Source organism: Zonotrichia leucophrys, chromosome 19 (assembly GCF_028769735.1).
Source record: "Zonotrichia leucophrys gambelii isolate GWCS_2022_RI chromosome 19, RI_Zleu_2.0, whole genome shotgun sequence".
NCBI classification, from domain to species: Eukaryota; Metazoa; Chordata; class Aves; order Passeriformes; family Passerellidae; genus Zonotrichia; species Zonotrichia leucophrys.
Genome location: NC_088188.1, coordinates 11,382,060 through 11,401,704, shown reverse-complemented (window position 1 = coordinate 11,401,704; position 19,645 = coordinate 11,382,060). Strand labels below are relative to the sequence as shown.

The 19,645-nt window shown below is 47.0% G+C and overlaps 1 protein-coding gene across 2 annotated transcripts; it reads right to left on the bottom strand.

Moving 5' to 3' along the window:
* Positions 1–372: 372 nt before the first annotated feature.
* Positions 373–19,416, bottom strand: WSCD1 (WSC domain containing 1). 2 transcript variants are annotated; one of them, XM_064729005.1, is made up of 9 exons: positions 19,271–19,416; positions 12,489–13,168; positions 9,609–9,723; positions 8,986–9,173; positions 6,309–6,430; positions 4,170–4,335; positions 3,508–3,672; positions 2,617–2,817; positions 373–1,602 (listed from the first exon to the last, which is right to left on the bottom strand). In XM_064729005.1, exons 2-9 carry the CDS (start codon positions 12,901–12,903, stop codon positions 1,250–1,252), a joined length of 1,725 nt encoding a protein of 574 aa, XP_064585075.1. In that variant the 5' UTR covers positions 12,904–13,168; positions 19,271–19,416; the 3' UTR covers positions 373–1,249. The 2 variants fall into 2 exon arrangements, with proteins under 2 accessions (XP_064585075.1, XP_064585076.1); XM_064729006.1 differs by lacking the exon at positions 19,271–19,416 and adding an exon at positions 19,006–19,242.
* Positions 19,417–19,645: the final 229 nt, after the last annotated feature.

Here is a 19,645-nt window from a genome sequence, read left to right as displayed (position 1 = left end):
TGTGCCACCCTGCGCAGGCACCTCAGGGTCTCACCCCTTGTCTTTATCTGGGCTTACAGCACCCAAACTGAGTGGGGCTTTTTGAGCTGTATCTCTTGCATAAACAAAAAGAATTCCTGTTTTCCTTGTGAACCAGCTCAGTCCACCGCAATCCCTCAAACCTTTGTGGCCCATGAGACCCTTAGTGCCAAGCAAGGCACTGAGCATTAGGGATGGGGGTATGACAGCCCCACAACAAGCCCCCTACCAGGCAGGTGGCACAGAGATGAGCTATGTTTGGGGTGTAAACAGGGAGAGGCTTGGGTTGAAGGGTACTCCATGTCCTGTATTGTTTTCAAAGCACCAATGATACACAGGCAGAGGAATTTCAGCTCCCTTTATATAAACTTGTTTTATTAAAATTAGTATTTTCACTCAAATTTTTAAGAAATCCTTTACTTCATGTGAACAGAAGCATCTTGCAGCAGGGCAGCTCCTTTGGCCACAGGGATTAACCCCCTCCAAGCTGCCCTGCCAGCCCTGGGTGCCCCTGTTCTCTCCCCACTGCACATGGGAGGGTTCTGTCCCCACGGGCTCCTGCAGGGTCAAACACACCCAAGGTGACTGCAGGAGTTAAAAATCAAACCTGTATGGCTGCTGGAGGGGGCTCCAGAGCGCAGCTCTAAGTAGCTGTGGTTTTCCAGGTTGGACTGCCTTGGAGTTCCTCCAGGGATTTCAGGGATGACGTAGGAGATGTGATCCTACCCCTGCTGGGGCCAGAAGGACTGGGGTTCACCCCCTTTGCCCCTATTCTCCAGGTCTTCCCAGCTGACCATTTCTAGAACCAAGAGCACTGACCATGGTGACATTTGGCTCTGGTGTCCCCCCAGACCCACCACGACTCTCCAGATGAAGAGATGGAGGTGCAGAAAACTGTGTCAAGCCTCTAGCACAGGTGGCACTCCCTTCTCTGCCACCCCTCTGGGGTCTCCTCCATGCCCCTGGAGCCAGGTTTGGGGCTCTTTGGGGCTGACAAAACCCAGGCATTCCCAACTGCTGCACTGCTGCACAGCTCAGCAGCCTCCACAAGTATCTTTGCCATAACTGCTGAAGAGGTCTGGTCTTCTTTTTTTTTTTTTCTTTTTTTTTTTCTTATTCGTCTGTGTTTTTTTTTTTTTTTTTGTTTGTTTGTTTTTTTTATTTTTTTTATTTTATTTTTTAAGAAAAAAAATAACTTCATTTTTAACCACAGCAATGTGATAGCAGCCTATCATCTTGGCACATACTCCCTGGGCAGCCCAGAGAAGTTTCTTCCCTTTAGGGCTTCATCCACTGTCAGGATGTATCTGTTGATAAGATCTTTCATTTCCTGGGTGAATGGCTCAAAATTCTTCTGCTTAGCACCAGACCGCTTGAAATTCCCGTCCCTGTTGTTCTCCACACAGAGCAGCCGGTCCTCTGTCACTGTCACATTGAGAAACTCCACCATCTCCTTCAGCTTGGGAATGAGGCTCTGCTTCAGGTCCTCATAATGGACAACGAGCAGGCGCTTCCCATACTTCAGCCACTCCAGGACATGGGAGGCCCACCAGGAGGCATAGCTGTTCACGAAATCCGGCCACTCTGGATCACCAGGAAACCATGAAAATGAGACAGTTAGCCATGCTGCATGTCAGCAATTTTCCTCTGCTTTAGACATTAATGATACCTTGGTCTCTATTTGCTCTTTTTGATAATTTAATTTCCTGAAGTCAAGACAGTCCTAGTGAAAGCTTTTGGGCTGGACAAAGAGCATTTGTGGCTGAAATGTAACAATTTGCAGTTTGCAGTATGGATAAGCCATTCCCAGCAGACTTTTTCTCTGGGGGCTATTTTGTCAGTTTTTGATGAATAAGTCTTGAGTTGTGACTGATGAAAGGTGATACAACAGCTTGGGAAAGAAATGTGCTGTGACACAGGACACTTTTCCCCTCAGCCCTCTGCCAAGCCCCAGCTGTAATGCCTAAAATATGTACAGGGAGAAATGGAAGCCAAGTGGCTTTTCTGCTGCAGAGTCTGAATGCAGCCGGGTATCCAGCGGGGAAATTGCAGTCACCAGCCAGTTGCCAGTCAAACAACTGGCTGGCAGGTTCTGAAGCCTTTTCATGTGTTCAGGGGACACTGAATTTCAGGTCCACTTATTGCTATTATTTTTCTGCAGTGCAGTAGCGCCTGTGCAGTGCTGTAAAATATCCATCATGAAATGCCATGCTCCATTGGATCCTCCAGATTTAAGTTAGATTTCTCATGGTTATTACATGCTGTAGGGGCAAATTTTCTTCACCTCAGCCTGGCAAATGGGCTGTGCAGAGGAGGCTTGTACATGGACATGTTTTCTATGCCCAACAGTGCAGTGATGCTCCAGTGTGCCTGTGGTAATGGTGCTGCCCTCCCTTCCCCTCTGGGGGTGGACATGCAGCAAGACCACAACTGCTCCCACTGTGCAGGTGCCAGAGGTTTTGGGATTGATCTCAGCTGTAGCAGGACTCAAGTCCCACTGAATTTGTTAGCAGCACTCACTCAAGTGTTAGTGTGTCCCCCCTCCCCAGCGCACTGAGAGGTGGGTTTCAAACCAGCTTGTGCTGGGGTAACGCTCACCTTTGCTCTTCCAGTTGCGGTCAGTGGCATAGCCCAGATGCCCGGCGTATTTTCTGTTGAACTCTGCCATCAGTGATTTGTATGGGTTCCTTATCAACAGGATCGCCGAGTCGAACATTTCAATCTCTGTCTTGCCACTTTCATGTGTTTTCACACAGATGGTCCTTCTACTTCTCCAGTGGTCTTTTTCTCCTTTAAAACCTGTTTTACAAGACAGGATTGTTGGCTGTTTTGTCTGATTATATGTCTGTGCCTTTTCCAGCTAAATCATTGCCTACAGTGGTGTAAAGCTGGTGTGACAGTACCTGTCAGCTAAACGATGGCTGGAGCCCCAGCCACCACTCTGGACACGTGCTGGCAGCCAGGCTATCCCTCTGCTGGGGGAGGCATCCTCAGCCCCACACTGCAATGAGGCAGCTTTTCACAGGGCCGGTGCTGGATGCTTGCTGAACCTCTGCCCCCTCAGGATATTAGTAATGTAAGTAGTAATTACACCTCAGAATAATTAGTAATGTTTGAAAATTTAACCTACATGTTTGCTGAAGGGTCTTACCCACAGCGTGTAGGTAACTGGTCTCTTGGACCAGCCTGCCAGGTGGGAGCAGCGCGTGTGTGTGCACGGGGCAGCAGTGCAGGCAGTGTGCCCATTTGCAAGCGGAGAGCCTGGCTGTTGTCTGTGAGGGCAGCTGCCTGTCAGAGCAGCGTGCTGCTGGAGCTGTCCCTGCTGCCATCTGCACTGCAGGAGGCTGCTCGGGCCAGGCGTGTTTAAATTGTACCAAACATGCTGACAGCAACAGCCGTTGCTGGCTCAAGCAGAAGGATGACAGGGCAATAAGTAAAGCTCTGTGCTTTGGAAGGGCTGCCTGTGTCCCATCTCTCGGGCCCCGATACCTTTGTTGTAGAGGGCTCCATCAAAGTAATAACTTCCTGTGTAGTATCCTGTGGCGTGCTCTATCAGATGGCGTGCCCATGTATTCCCAGCCCCAGGAAAGCTTGACAAAGCAACAAACACTTTGGATTTGGTGGTTAAGAATTTCCTGTCTGTGCAGCGGGTGTCTGTGAGGAGAAAAGATACTTCATTGTTACTATTGTGGCTTTTTAATAATTCCACATACAGCTCTTGATTATAGTTTATTGCTTCCTTCTTCTCTTTCTTAGTAGTATAGCATATCAATTTGGTCTGGTTGTGAGTCAGCTACTTCCTAAAATTAATTCAGCTGTATGAGGCCAAAGAGATTATCCTCAGAGAGGTTTCTGCTGGCTTTGTGTAAGGCAATGATTTTTTGATAAAGCTGCAACAAACCATTGTACTTGCCAGCAAGTTGTCTTAAAAGGTGTTCCATAATGAGAGAATGGAAAGATGCATCTTCAGGAGCATGATTGCAAGAGGGGAATTTAGAGAAAGACTGTTTCCTAAATTGCTACCCATGTGGTGATACCCACTGCTGTGGCTCCGAGTGCTGTAAGCGAGGTGAGTTTTACCCGCTGCAGAAGGGGCACAGGGGCTGTTTCCCGCAGCGGCGGCCCTGGCACAGCGGGGCTGGGGCTGGTACCTTGCACAGGTGTCTGATAGACCAGGCAGTAGTCTCCCCCGGCAGCGCTGCTGGCGTTGTGGCTCCCGCTGCAGCGCCGCCCGTCCGTGCCCTCGCGCAGCGAGAAGCGCCTGGTGGGGTATCCACAGTAGCATTCCTGCCCTCGGATCACTGCCAGCGGGAACTCCTGCACACGAGGGAAAACAGATCCGTGTGTAAATGCTGTGGCACCAGCAGCCTGCAGGGAATGCTGCTGCCATGCAAAGAAAATAAATCTTCACAAGGGCCACTGCCAAGATCAAAGCATTGTCATCCTAAAGCTCATGCCACTTTCCTGTTACTGTCTTTGTATTTGTAAATTTTGAAATTCACCTTGTTTCTAGATAGGAAGCCTACTAAGGTGTACAATCATGAGAAAGTTAGTGTTGTTTGCAAGGAATAAATTCCTAAGGAAAATTCTTGTCTGTAAGAAGTATTTTTATTGGATTTGATGCAGAATGAATCAGATTTTGGTGTACCAATATTATCAAGGAAAGGTAACAGGCTGCAAAGCTGTGTAGGGGTGGGGTACTAAACCCTGGCTGCTGGGCTAATACTGGTAAAAATTAAAACAATTTTGAGGGAAATGTGCTAAATATTTGCCAAAGAAATTAGCAGTTGCTTACCGGCCCTAAAATTCAGGGTTTTTACAGTTTACCAGAAAGATTTGGGTTGCCTTAGAATCCCCTGTGGGCTCTCTTGGTGGCATGGGGCTGTGTGGGCAGGCTGAAGGAAGTTCAGGGAGTATTTGAGCACAGAATGTTCCAGTCCATCTATTCCATATCAACACTTTTTGCCTTTTAAAAGTCTTTCGGAGTCTGGGAGCATGTGACAGGACTGCTGAGCAGCTTATCTCTTGCTCTTTCCCATGCATTCATCCTCTGATAAGGAGTCAAATGCAACTCGTGTGCTGTGTGTGCCCAACAGCCAACATTTACTTAGCGCATGAGATATGACATTGTCAAAAACTATTTACAGATTTGATCCAAGGGCAAAACAGTTCTGGGTTTGCTTGCAAACAGAAATTTTTCCTTTACAATGAAGCAGTGTTTCTCAGTTTGAGAAATTAGCAAGCGGCCCTGCCCTCAAACACAGCCTAGAATAAAAGTGTTCCTTGTAGCTCATGCCAGGCAGCCTCTGCAAGTGATGAACTTTTTTGGAAGGCTGGAGGTTCTGTGAGGCAACAGAATAACTGCTCCTCTGTACGCCTGCATCTTGAGAAGGTGATCAGTGCAGGGTGCCAGTGGTGCAGTGTCTGTCCCCAGGGCAGGCTGACCCTCACCTGCACAATCTTCCCACAACTTGGGCAGCACATGAGTGAGGAAGGAGAGAAATCTGGAGTGGGTTCTGCATGAGAAATCTCAAAATTTTTCTAATATCCAGTCTAAACCTCCCCTGGTACAACTTGAGGCCATTTGCTTATTCAGTGGGAGAGGAGGTTGTGCTGAGGCCATGGATCCTGGTCAAAGCACTGTAATCAGCCAGCTAATAGTTTTAATCAATTTTGGGATGCTGCAAAAAGTAATTGAACGTTGAGTTTACTGCATGAGGCTGCAGGCAAAATGTAACCATTTAGTGAACGCTGTGTAGAAAAAAACAGCCCCATGAGAGTGGGGAGGAAGGGAAGGGAAGGGAACCAGCAGCCACTAAGGCAGAGGGTGCCCTGCCCCTGCCCTGCGATGGCTGGCTCCTTGAGTGGAGCCGGCTCCCTTGGAGGGCACTGGAGCCACGTTTGGGATGCTGCCAGCCCACACCCACCCTCTGGCAGCATGTGTCCCCATGAGCTGCAGCCACCTCCCCCGGGGGCAGATGTGGCTCAGGGCTTGATTGGAATGTGACACGGAAACGGTATCGATTTCTTCTCGGTCGATACTCATTACTTAGAGCAGCTTGCCTGTGTATCATGTCTGGTGGCACCACTCTGATGACTTTCCCTCCCGCCATCCCCACTCCAGCAGTTGGACCAGATGCATCACTGGGTATTTACTCTGATGAGTTTTGTCCTTTGGAAACTCATTTGCAAATTCAAAGCTCTAAGGCACTAATCTCTGTCCTTCCCTCAGTAGATTAGAATTTAAAATAACAATAAAAGAAAGGATGTGAAATGAGAACTGTTCTTACTTTCTTGGAGCAAAATTCAGAGCACATCTCCACCGTCAAATTGGGCTGTATCAAAGAGGCTGAAAAGGTGTCTGTTAAATTTTCTGGAGCTCTAAAACATCCTCGATAGATAACATTCCTCCCTGCGGGGACATGAAAGAGGTTTCTCTTAAGAAAACGATGTCCATAGTATCCTGCCTCTTTTAAAGAATAATATTAGGTTCAGAAGCCAAAAATAATAAAATAAATTTTATATCGCAAAGGCTGCATAAATAAGAGAAACTGTAATATACTCCATAAAAACGTGTTGCAAATCGTGTGGTATTGAAAGGAGCACATGCCTTTATCTTTGTACTAACCACGGGAAGCAGCGCTGCAGCACCGAGTTTGAGTTAAATTCCACCAGTGGAGGGCATTGCTATTGTTTGCAGGTCCCAGTTTCCTCTGAAGACCTGCTTTCCCCTCAATGAGTTAAAAGCCCTGATAAAAATCTACAAAACTTCTGCGTCAGAAAAGGAAAGAAATGTAAATGACTCCTGAAAATCCTGCCACCACCGGACCCACTTTCCTCTTCAGCTGCCCCTCTGCTCCCACGCCTTTTCGGGCCAAGGGAGTTTGCTGCAGCCTTTCAGACTCTGAAGCGAGTTTTTGCCAGCTGCTTAGGGAGATCAGCTTCCACTGTGTCTTCAGCGCCAGCCTCTGATTTCACCTGCTTCTGTAGAAATACCTCAGAGCTTGGCACTATTGCAGTTGCTCCCTTCAACGGTATTGCCAGAACTGATGTGGGAAGAAAGTTGAATGACAGGAGAGACGTGGTGCAGTTACAGAAAAAAATTGGTTCTGCATTAATTTCTTGGCAGAAATTTCTCTAGCAAGAGCCTAGAGCAATCTAAGGAGAAGCTGTTTAAATTTTATTCTTGTAACTATTCAGATAATTTACTAGAACAAGAGCCAGATCTCTGGGATGATGTGAAAATAAAATAACTCCTCCCAAGCTGAAAGGAACAGGAGTCGACTTAGAACCAGGTCCCTTTGAGCATGGCACCAAAGAATAAAAGGAGTGTTTGGACTTCTGAGAATGTTCTTGAAAGGTCTTCTACTAAACTTCACACTGATATATAATTCCTGAAACAAAATGTTTACAAACATGTTTAGCACTTTCTGAGCGGTCAGGAAGAAAGCTTAACCTGCCTACAACCGCATCGGGAGGGAGCAGGATGCATCCATGGGTTACATTGCAAACAGCCCGATCTGTGTGGTCTGCCCACATTTTTGGGGGAAAGACACCACGCAGGACTGTGGGACTCTGGCTGCCACAGCTGCACACGCTGGGCTTCCCTACCATGGCATGGGGGCAGGAGTCGGGGCAGAGACCGACAGGGGCGACAGCAAACCCTGTCTGGAAAGGTATAAGTGGGGATGTCACTGAATCTGCTCCCCGTGAAAGACTTATGTGAGGTCTGCGCTCTACAGTACACAGTGTAAATCATGGGGGCCTTTAGAGTCTCAGAGTTACATTCTAACATACTTGTTCATTGTGATTAATACTTCTGTTGGCCCCTCAGCTGGTTTGTGTCAGGGGGATTCTTCAAACAGACAACTGTCAGGTATTACTAAGGGCAAGAAAATGACAGCTCTAGCTTCAGGCTAGACTAATTTGAGGAGTAATTAATTAATACTTAAAAAAAATTAAATGCTGTCTTTTCCTGAGGAATATGTATATATATTTCATACTGGAGGTTTAAACAGTGATGCATGTCCTGGGAAACCTGCCAACATGCCTGTCATCCTGACAGTAGCAATTTAGGTCTGTGTACCTTTGATATATAATTTATATGTAGCTGGTTGGATTGTTGTACAAACCTTGACTTGTCTTTAAGAAGAAATGAAGGACCATCAATACTGGCACAACCTAAGGTCTTGGTGCTTCTCAGCAAATAACATCCATAAGGTCTTGTGAGCTTGACAATTGCAAAGAGTGATCAGCAGTTTAGATCTCTTATGTGCTTTGTGTTTGCCTAAAGGTTTATCCATTGAGTCCCTCATGGCAGCTAACTGAACGATGGGGTAACGATAGATTATCTAAAGATGGAACAAAATTCCCAACTCCTGCTGAAACAGAACTCCATGGAAAAGCAAAACTCTGGTCTCATTTCTCTCAGGAAAGGGATTGATGTGGCTCTTTCTGGCCCCCGCTTATTCCTCACAGTCACAGATTACTCATTGTGTTTAGGATCATCTGAGCATAGGGTGGCCTTGATCTGAGTAATTTTCTGCCCTCCTGTTACAGGGCACCTCTTCCAAGGCTGTTTCTTAAACAGACATGGATTTACACCCCTTCAGTAGATACCAAAGGGAATGGGTTTTTCAGCTGAAATTGTGCTTCTGTTGCAGTCACTCTGCACTGTGTTGAGTTTTGTCCCTGGTGACAGGAACCTCGTCTGTGGCAGCCCTGAGGCAGCGTGCCAGGCACATGTCCCTGCTCTGGGGTGCTGAGCAGCACTGCTATTCTGGGTAGGAGCCAGGAACCAGACCAGCAGCAAATGGACATTGTGCCCTTCAGGCACCTTTGTCCTTTGCCGCTTCAAACTCTGGTGACAAACGGAGTGAGACAAGCGGCAGGGACAGCCCCTGTACGCAGCCTGGCCGTGACATGCGTCCCTCGCGGCCTCCCCGGTCCGGTCGCACGCCCACTTACGCAGCGGCCTGGCTCCTGCCCGCAGCTGCTCCACGCTGTAGACCGAGAGCCGGTTCAGCCCTCCGCACACGGAGCCCTTCTCGCCCTTGCACTCGCTGCTGCACTCCTCGGCCTTGGCGGCGGCGGCCGGCAGCGTGTTCCCACAGTAGCACTCTGCTCCGAACGCCAGGCCCGCGTAGCTGTAAGCTCTGCAAGCAGAAACACCAGCCACTGGCACAGAGGGGCCTGTCTGCTCCCCAGGCTGTGCCCGAGGGCACGAGCCTGTGCTCCTGCTGCCTTGCTCTGGAGCTGAGTGCATCCTCAGCAGGGCAGCCCCTCAACAAGACATGGGCTAGAGACCAATGTCTATCAAAAGATATCTATCTTACAATGACTCTTTAACCAAACAGCAATTTTTGCCCAGGACAATAGAGAATATAATGTAAGTAGTCATGGTGCCATAGAGAGCATTGCAGCAGTCTGCTTCAAGCAGAGAAGCAGAGCTATGCTGTGCCTGAAGGTATGAGATAATAATTGTTGTCATAGATGCTGTATGTTTAACATAGGAATGCTTTTCCCATTTCAAATTCAGTTCCACTTATTGTCAAAGAAGAGAAAACTTGCAGTGAAAAAACACCACTCACCTCTCAGCACAAGCTTCCTGACAGTGACCTACTGTCATTTTTCTTAAGTCATAAAAGACAGCTCCCTTCAGTGTCCTCTCCCTCGAATCGTGAGTGAAGCAGCCCATGTAGGTGCCTGTGTGCATGCAAGACCAGGGTTAGGCAATGCATATGGGATGGAAGGGAAAAACCCACCCCAGGCTTGTCCAGTGCCTCAGGCTGCAAGCAGGGCTGCATTTGGTCAATTCCCAACCTGTCTGGGGTCCCACACCCTCTGCAGACCACTCCATTGCTGCTGAACCTTGGTAAGGGGCCAGTGCCACTGTCCCCTGGAAATGGGCTCAAAGGAAATGAGAGTCTCCCTTCCACAGCCGTTGCATACCCAGGTCCCCAACCCACCCAGGACTGCAGCTTCTGCACGCAGCTGCTGTCTGCTCAACTCCCTCCTTGGGATGACAAAACACGGCACTTCTCTAAAGTACAGGAGAATGTAGCCTTCAAATGCTGAAAACTTCCAGAAATCCTGTTGGATTTCTCCCAAGTGTTCTTTAAAATCTCTAGTTGATAATGAGATGGTGCAAGAGAAATATTAAGAAAATCAATTTTCTTTGGATATAGAGAGTTACATTAAAGCTGTAATGGAAAGATAAATTCACTTTTAACTAGGCAGCACAATGTAGCCATCACACTGAGCTATCTCCTCCCTGGTGCAAAGGAATCTCTTCAAATATGTCTTGCTTTACTTAGCATAGGAAAGATAAATATTTCTCTCAGACTTGCATTCAGTGCTCAGCCTAATTTTTGTTGTCATGAACAAAATACTGTAAAAATCCAGCCCATTTTTTAATATACAATTGGAACAATGATGCGGAGTCCCACTATTATACAGCAATTGTATGTCTATAAGTACATTTTATCATCAAAATATGAAGGAAAAAAGGAAATTTTATTTTAGAAATAATAACATTGAGATGATAACACAGGGAAATTGTATAATGTAAGCGCACATTAAATAATGTGGATAGGAAAAGAATATATGGTGAAAAATGAAACTAAAAAACATTATATTAACTAATTCAGAAGAAAAAGGAAGTTTGAGTTTCTCCATGAGGGATTTTGGAGCCAGGAATAGTAAATCAAACATTTAAATATCACAAACACCACAGTAGATTCAAAGACCTGCACATGGTAATTTGCCAACATGTAATTAGAAAATTCACAAGCTGTGAACACACACCCCCAGCACACCATTAACGAGGTGGGAGTCACGCACTTGCAACGAAGATGCTCCACATTTTACTGGAGACTTTTGATTTGGGTACTTTGACTCAAACGTGTAGCAGCAGAAAACTGAGGATGTGGGGCCAAAGAGCCCGAGTGGGGGTCCTGGGCAGTCCTGCCCCCATGTGCCCTCCTCCCTGTGTCCCTCCCAAGCCACCACCAGTCTGGCAGCATTTCTCATTCACATCCTCCCATGAATGAGTCACGGAGATGCCACAGTCTCAGAGCAGCATGTCATGTTGTGTCAGCAATACAATCCCTGTCACCTCTGCATCCTGTTCAATGGCAGAACCAGGCATGGGGAACTGGAAAACTCCATCCACTGTGAGCAATCAGAACAGAAAACTCTCACAGTTGTACTAACAGTATTTGTCAGTGTCTCTGTCAGGAAAAGTGTGGTCCCTACCCTGAGCCACTTGCAATGTCAGCAGGTGAGAGCCTGACCTGGGGAAAAAAAGGACTTGGATTTTCTCACCAAAGGCCGTGTGTTCCTGGGTGGAGACAGAGCGAGGCAAAGTGAGCTGGGAGGTTCTCAGCAGGCTGGAGACATGCCATGGTTTGTGACTTGGGTTAAGGGTCTGCCTGGGGAAGCCTTTGAAGGGCTGGCTGGCAGCCCCCGGGGCAGAGCTGTACTGCCTCATGAGGATGGCACCCATGGGGGTGCACGAGCCCAGCCTCCACGGTCAGCAACGCTGCTCTGCTGAGCAGGAGCCACAGGGCATCACTGAAACATCATTAAGCATTATAAGCACGGAGGAGCTCATTAGGTCTTGAAAGGAATCCATATTGAAATAACAAGCCTCTAAGTTTACTAGAAATGAATTGGAGAAGATAACATGCTCTACGTAGGTAGTTAAGTTTTAATTAATTACCTTCAAAGGCATTCCAATGCTTGTTAACAATATTGTTATTAATAATGTCCCTTCATGTTCAATCAGATATTCAAATGATGTATATTTAAATCTACAGTTCAATATGGTGAGATGTACAAGTAAATAGTCCTTCTGGCCCCTCTCATCAGTAGCTAGAACCTCAGCAATGCACTGGCTGAGCAGCTCTCAGTCTCTCCTCTGCCACCAAAATCTGCCACCAACAAGGTGTTCTGAAGCATCTGTGGAGCAGCTCCAGCTTGGAGCTTCAGGTAACTCCAGCGGTTCAGTTTGCCTGACTCACACTGTGTGACTCATCTCCCACCACTATCACCTTCTCATTCCCATTTCTAGAGACAATTCCCTCAGTAAATACCACGATGTGGCACCCATTTTGTGGGATTTTGTGCCCTTCTGTTTGGGCAAATTTATTCAATAAACTAAAAAGCAGTTCTGAAATGTGGTATGTAGTCATCCAGATCCCATTCCTGTTTTATTATCAGTGAAACATCTCCAAGAACAACTAATTCTAAAAGGCAAAGCATCAAAGATTACAACTTATACTTTGCAGCTGTAGTGAGGGCAGAGCAGTCACCCAGCATGGATCCTTTGTACTTTGGCCCAGGGATATGCCTACAAACTGTTTTGAAAGTGGTGATGAGCAAAGAGGAAGGCAGGCCTGCAGGGCTGGTTGGGATCAGCAAAGTGCAGCCTATGTGTGTGCAGAAAACGGGCAGGGTCCGTCCCTTACCTTTGTGCTCAGCAGTGTGCTTCATTGCTTTAAAGCCTGCTGTCTGCAGGGGCTCCTGGTCGCTGCTGAACCTGTGGAACCACCTTCTCCTCAGCTGCCTGAGCTCCGAATTGCGGGACACGAGCCAGTGCGGGCTGTGCTGCTGGCCCGGGGCCGGCTCCTGCAGCGCATCCGTGCCCACCAGCAGCCGGGGCTTCTGCAGGCTCCTGGGCTCTGCCATCCCAACCCTGCTCATCTCCTCGGGCACCGGCAGGGCCTGGTTACTGGGGGTCCCACGGGGACCTTGCTGCAGAACAAAGCGGGTCCGCTGCAGTAGCAAGAGGCTGCCAGCCATCAGGTAAGCTGCTGTGAGGAAGAAGAGCAGAAACTGGATCCGACGGAGAAACTTCTGCAGCCTGAAGAAAGCTTTGGCCATGCCCTTACTGAAACTGGCCCTTCACACTTCCCAACAGGCCTCCAAATCTTCGCCTGGCCAGACACTCATTCCTCCCGTATGTTCAGCCCATCCCTTGGGTGCCTTCTCCTGGTGAAAAGCTCCTCCCAGCTGTCTGCAGCAGAGACCAGCCTGGTGTGGCACTGGTGCCAGCCTCAGGCGCCTGGCTGCCCCAGGGGCTCCGTGGGCTCCAGGGCTGGCGCCGTCATCGTGCCCTGCCGAGCCGCCGAGCCGCCGATGCTGAAACCTGGAACACCAAGGGGTGCAAGGCTGGTTCACATCCACATTGAAAAAATCCACCATCAGGGTGACTTTCCCCCACCCATCCCTTTTGGCTTTATCTGAGCATTTCTCCATCTGTTGTTTATAATTATGCACGTTAAGAACTATAGTCAAATGAGAACGATTGATTGAGCTCAAGCGAGTTTCAGATCTTCAGACTTTTTTCTTTCTTTTAACTTGGAATGCACAAGAAATACCTTAATGATGAGGTTATTTCTCTAGGAATGTTTGGAAAATAAGTTCTTTATTTTCTTTTATCAATAGCCAACATCTCCATCCTTTGTCACTGGATGAACAGGCATCTTTTTAGGGAGGTATTACCAAATTCCTTCCTTTCAGCTAAACAGTAGCTCAGCTACAAATGAAGATCAGAAGGAAACAGAAGTGTGGGTGTGTGGGAAGAAAAAAGAAATTGCATCAACTCACAATAGATAAGATAATAATTATTAATCTCTGTGCAGCACAAAGAAGTTGGGCTTTATGTTGGAAGGATAATTTGGAGGTTCTGTGTGTGTTCCTTTAACAGAAACCAGAGATCCTGCTACATTTTTTTTAGTGAATTCATATTACCAACTGTTGATGTGGGAATCTGTGTGGAGAAAAACTAGTGAATGTTTGAAAAAATTTCAGCTCAAGTTCAGCAGATCTCTCTTGACTGTTGCTGAGCTTTGCAGCTTTAGTTGTGCTGATGTGTATCACGATGGGATTGTCTGGGCAAGAAAAGCTCCTTTGTACTCTAGGGAACCTTTAACCTCCCGTGGCAAATAAAAGCTGGCATATCCCCATAAATTCCTGTTTTCCCAGTCTATCCTTTCTCTGTGGAGCCAGGCAAGTGTTGAGAAAAGATGCAGTGTTTTCCAGAAAAGAAAATATTATGACTTTTGCTTAGCTTGCAGTTGGGGCACACTCCTGAAATTCAGAGTCCTAGCAACGAACATCTGCTCACTTATGCTGCTTTATTAAATAAATGTTACCAAATTAGTCTCCACCCATTCCCTTTTTCATTTGGTTGTGTGCAAATTCTTTCTGTCTTATATAGCAACCAAACCAAAGATCCAAAACTTCTACAACAAAAATAAATTAAGGCTCAGTTAAATCTTTTGTCAGTTTAGCCTGAATTCCTTTTTGTGACTTTTAGGATCAATTCCTAAATGAGGCAGTCACAAGCCAGGAGTCTCTGTCTCTAATTTTACAGTTCAGGTGATCTTGAAGACCCGATTTAGGTACTCTTATTACTGGTATTTTTTTCAAGTACATGTATGCTGATTTTAACTGTAGAGGACTGAGTAATATCCAGAAGTATTGAATGTGCTGATTGCTACTCTTTCTCTAAGGGCTGGTGAGCACAAGCAGGTGCAAAGCACTGCCAAGCTGTAGCATCTTCAGTGAATTCTGACTGCTCTCCCTACAGCAGAAGTTACACACCTCCCTTCGGATCAGCTCCAAAGCCAAAGAAAATGCATTGATTTACACCAGTTAAAGAGCTGACCCCTAGAGTTAAATCTCTGATCAATGTTGTGAGTGCTCAAGAATTGCAGTAAAAGGGTCAGATGTACCGAGACAAATGAATGGAAAATTAGCCATAATTAGATCCTGCAGGATGTTACTGCACTAATTCATCTGAAGAAATACTGTCTATGAGCATAGGTGGGATTTGATTCACTAGTTGTTCCTGCCATGGGCTGCTGTTCCCAGCAGCGGTTCCCAGTGGAGGCTGTGTGGTCTGAAAGCGAGCAGTGTGCAGGTATCCCCAGCTGAGACTGGGGCTGGGGATGCTCCGTGCAGAGCCGCGAGCTGGCAGGGCCAGCAGGGCAGGTGCCGCGGGGCCGGGCTCTGCACGCTGCCCGAGCAGCCCTGCCAGGGCAGCTGCTGAGAACCTCGGCGGGGACGCGGCCCTGCCTGCACTCACACACCAGCTCAAAGGCTTTAAGGTTTCCCTCCACCAGCAGAAAGATAAGACTGGATAAATATATTAGATTTGCAGTCATTTCTGCCCATCTGTAATTCAGGGTTTTACAGCTCTTTTGGTTTATTCACCGAGAGAGATGCTTCAGGCCCAAGTTCTCAGATGAGTCCTTGTTGCTGGTGTTGGAGAGGCTGTGCTGGGATAGCTGGAGCTTTCTGGCTGATCAAGCAGTGCCCACAACTTGGCTGGAGAAGGGCCATCAAGACCATGTAGCAAAAGTCAGGCACGTTATGTTTGAAACTGCATCGCCGACCCAATTTATGCCCTTTTAATGTTACTTGTGTGGTTGGTCAGTGGATTTTGATAGAGTTTCTCCATGCTTGCAGTGATGTAAAATGGAACAGCTGGAGGCCACATCAAGGCCAGGGTGAGCATGCGGCAATGCCTCCTGGAGCCGAGGGAGACTGGTCTGGCCAATGTCTGCCCAAACATCCCCTGGGCAGGGCACAATGTTCTGCCTCCACATGGGCAGGATGGAAAGCTTGCTGTGCATCAGCAGAACTGGGGAAAACACCCAAGGTATTGGACCTCAATTAACTGTGAAACAGGCTCTGCATCCAAACATCAAGAAATGTTTGTTATTGCTCCTCATGCTCTGCCAAGTTTGTTTATGTATTTGTTTGTTTAGTAAAGAGAAGCTGTTTTGGAGTCTCAAAGGGGTAAATTTGCCCATGCCCAGTGGCTGAAAAAGTTTAAATGGTACGATGCAATTTTGCTGCATTCAACATGATGTGTACGAATTACCTCCAGATGCACTCACCCTTAGAGCAGTTGCCATGACAGTACATCCTAGTAAAACCCAACCAAATAAATAAGCAGACTCTCCGCCCACAACCACTGCTGCAAATGTGCAACTCAAAAATTAAATGTTGCTTTTTAGTGGGGAAATAGCAAAGTGCTGCTGAAATAAAAACTGTCATTTGATTTTTCCATAAACTGCATATTGCAATATCATCAAAGTATGCCTAAAAGAGCTGAAGTGCATCACTTCTGATGATTATATTTAAAAGGAAAGACTAAGGAGGAAATAACTAGTATCTGTAATAGAAAATGCGGCATTTGTCTTTTTCATGCATGTTTCACCTGGAATCAATTAAGCTAAATGAAAGAAATCAAGTCTTCTATCCCTGTTTATCAGTTCTCACAGCCAAAGGGTCTTAAGACCATAAGAATTGGAAGTTGTTAGTAAAATCATAGAATTATAATTGAAAGGACAATGTTGGATAATTGATGGGCAGTCAGAACTGTTAAATGGCAGAGGAGACCTCTAGGTGAAGAGGGCAATGAAAGGGTTAACACTGCACTGAAAAACGGGCAATAGTTAGCACTGGAAATTATCAGCTTTGGGCATGCTGAGTGGAAGCACAGATCTACAAGGTGCTGGGACTTCAGCAGGGAAAGGATCTCCTGCTACCAAAAAAGCTGCTATAAGGAAAAGCAGATCAGTACCTTGCTTCCAAAATGAACTCGCAAAATGTGACAGAGGATATCACACTAGGCAGCTGCATTAACGTATTTGTAGAGAGAAATAAAAGAAACATGATAAAGTTCTTGGCAATTCTACTCTCCTAGCTGAAGGAGCATTTGCAGAATTTTTAAGGGAAGACTGAATATTTTCAGTGAATGCTGGTAAAGGCTGGAGACATTGAAAAACAGCCCCAGATTTGCAGGTGAAGGGTTGCTTAACTGAGGACTGTCCCTTGATGTGTGCTCAGTGCAGAAGATTAAGTCAGTGCTGCATTGACAGCTGCAGGTCATCAAGAGTTGGTCCTTGTCTAAAGACCAGCAGGATTTTGCAAATTCAGAGTTGTTGGCAAGGAAGCAAGATGATGCTTCCTGTTGTAAACTGAAGGGAATTGGACTCATGATTACTATTTTTAGAAAAATCCATCCTTCTTCAATGTCTCTCCTTTCTTTTGTCAGCTTTCTTTGAGGACAAATGCAGTCAGGCCTCAGCTGAGGGATTCTGTCTTGCAGCCTTTTCCTTGGATACACACTGCCATTTTCTCAGTGTTTTGGAAAGTCAAGACAAATATCAAATTGTGTGAATGCACATAGGAAGTAAAACACTTAAGAAACCACAGATTTGATGCTGGGACTCTGTCAGCTATTTGCAATTCCCTTTATTCCAATCACTCTGAGAAACTTCAACCACTTCTTACAACTTACAAAGTTTCCCTTGCTAGAGGATGTGTCTGTGCTGACCCCACATGTCTCCCAACAAGGGAGCTCTGCCAACAAGTTGGAAATTAGGTAGAAGCACTCAAATTTCTCCACATGCTGTGGTGACAAGTCTTGCAGCTTGAGAGGGCTCTCCAGTGAGCTTACCATTGCTTGCTACACGTGGGCTTGATACAAGATGTAATCAGATTGCAAAGTTATCTTTGACGGTGAGATTGTGTTAAAAACCTTTAATAACACTGAAGTGTGATAAATAAGAAAAAATATTTATGCAGAGTTAGCAGAAAGATGGAGAAAAACTCTATAGTTCATGAACTGGTCAAATCAAGTTGAAAGTAACACAAATTTAAAATATATATTATACCATTTTACAGAGACAGATAATTCAGCTTTGGAAGGGAAAGGCAATGCCACAGAGCAGAGCTGCAGCCTGAGGCTGGAGAAGTTGGCACTAACTTGTGCAAATCCTATCCCAGTGACTCTTTCACCAAATATTTGGCTTTTTAAGACCAGTTTTTTAGCATACATAGGTATAAATCCAGACAATAATGTTGTTGGTGAGCCTGAGGAGAGGGATGCAGAGGAGCCTGTGGGAGGCAGATGGTCCAGCACGGCTTATTGTGAGAGTGCTGACTTGGAAAGTGCTAATGGACAGCTTGAGCAGAGATCACACCATGGTATTTCTCCATTAATCCCACAATTTTTACCTAGCTCAAGTCATAATGCAGTAACCAGCAAGACTAATTCCATGCCAGTAGGGAAGAGATGCATGCAGACACATGCATACACGCATTTCAGGTGCTCATGTGCATCCACATCCATGTGTGTACATTCTGTAAACAGTGATGTGTGCTCCAGAGGTAACATACAGTTTGCTGTCACCATTCTCTGATAAACTGAAAGCTTTCATTAAACTGTTACTGTATTTCAAAAGTATTTAATTAGCAATGAAACATTCGTGTATGGTGTACGTTCGTAGGTACTAAGAGATCAACCACCCAGCAAATGATTCTCTATCTGCAGTTTCCAAAAGCTCCTATGTGGTCTGTGGCTGAAGTTTTGCACAAGAATGTTGTAACAAATGCACCATATATTTATGCATCTATTTATGTTTGCCTTAGCCCACAGCATCTACAGATGAGATCTTTCCCTGTGTGCAAGGAAATCTACTAGAATTAAAATAACATACAGATCTGTAACTTAATCATAGGTGTTTTAGAAGTGCCTTTCATAAACCCTTCAATATCTGAAATCCTGCAACATTCACCTACTAAACATTGATAGAGTCTACTTATTCAGCACAGTGATGCTCCAGAACTGATGGGAGAAGCTGAGCATTCCAGCCTGCCTCACTAGGTTGTCACACACACACATTGGCAGTATCCATTGCTGACTTTTCAAGTAAAATGTTCCGTGGATGCTTGGGGAAGGGCATCTCGAAAGCAACCTGCAGCCTTTGTAAATAATGCCACTCAGCCCCTTTACTTAGATGCTGTGGATTAATTTAGTAAAACAAATAGTCATTGAGACTGCAATGAATGTTGATACCTCAGCCTCGAAAAAGTTGTCCGGTTACTGCTCGTGCCCAGGCCAGCTGGCACACGGCTCGCAGAGGCAGATACTGAACGGTGTAAGAAAAAGAGGAAAAACCTCACCTTTCTTTTGTGGCTGAGGAGCCCCTGTTGTAGCCAGGCAAAGTCCTGTACAATCCAGTGAAATATTACAAAAGGCCGTAATGCATATCTGAGAAGCTGATAAATCCTGCTCCCTCTGCCCTTCCCTGCTAATCCTCCTGCTGCCTCCCGCTTCCAGAGCCGTAATCCTGCGCGCCGCGCTCGGTGCCGTGCCCGGGTCTGCGGCGCTCCGCTCCCTCCCGCTGCCCTGCCGAGAGCTCGCCCAGCCCCTCTGCGCGCCGCTCACCGCTGCCGCCGTGTCCCTCCAGGGCTCTCCGGGCTCCCTGCAGCTCTCCGATCCCCGCGGCTCTCCGGGTCCCCGCGTCCCTCCGAGCTCCCCGGGCTCCCCGTGGCTCTCCGGTCCCCGCGGCTCTCCGGGTCCCCGCGGCTCTCCGAGCTCCCCGGGCTCCCCGGGCTCTCCGAGCTCCCCGCGGCTCTCCGGTCCCTGCGGCTCTCCGGTCCCCGCGGCTCTCCGGTCCCCGCGGCTCAGCGGGCCGGCGCGCCGGGGTCCTGCGCCCTGCGGGAGCCGGCCGGAGGGAGCCGCTCCATGGCCTCCTGCGCCAACAGGCAGGATGGAAGCGGCGTCCGCGCTGCGCTGCCAAAATCCTCAGGCACAGCCAGT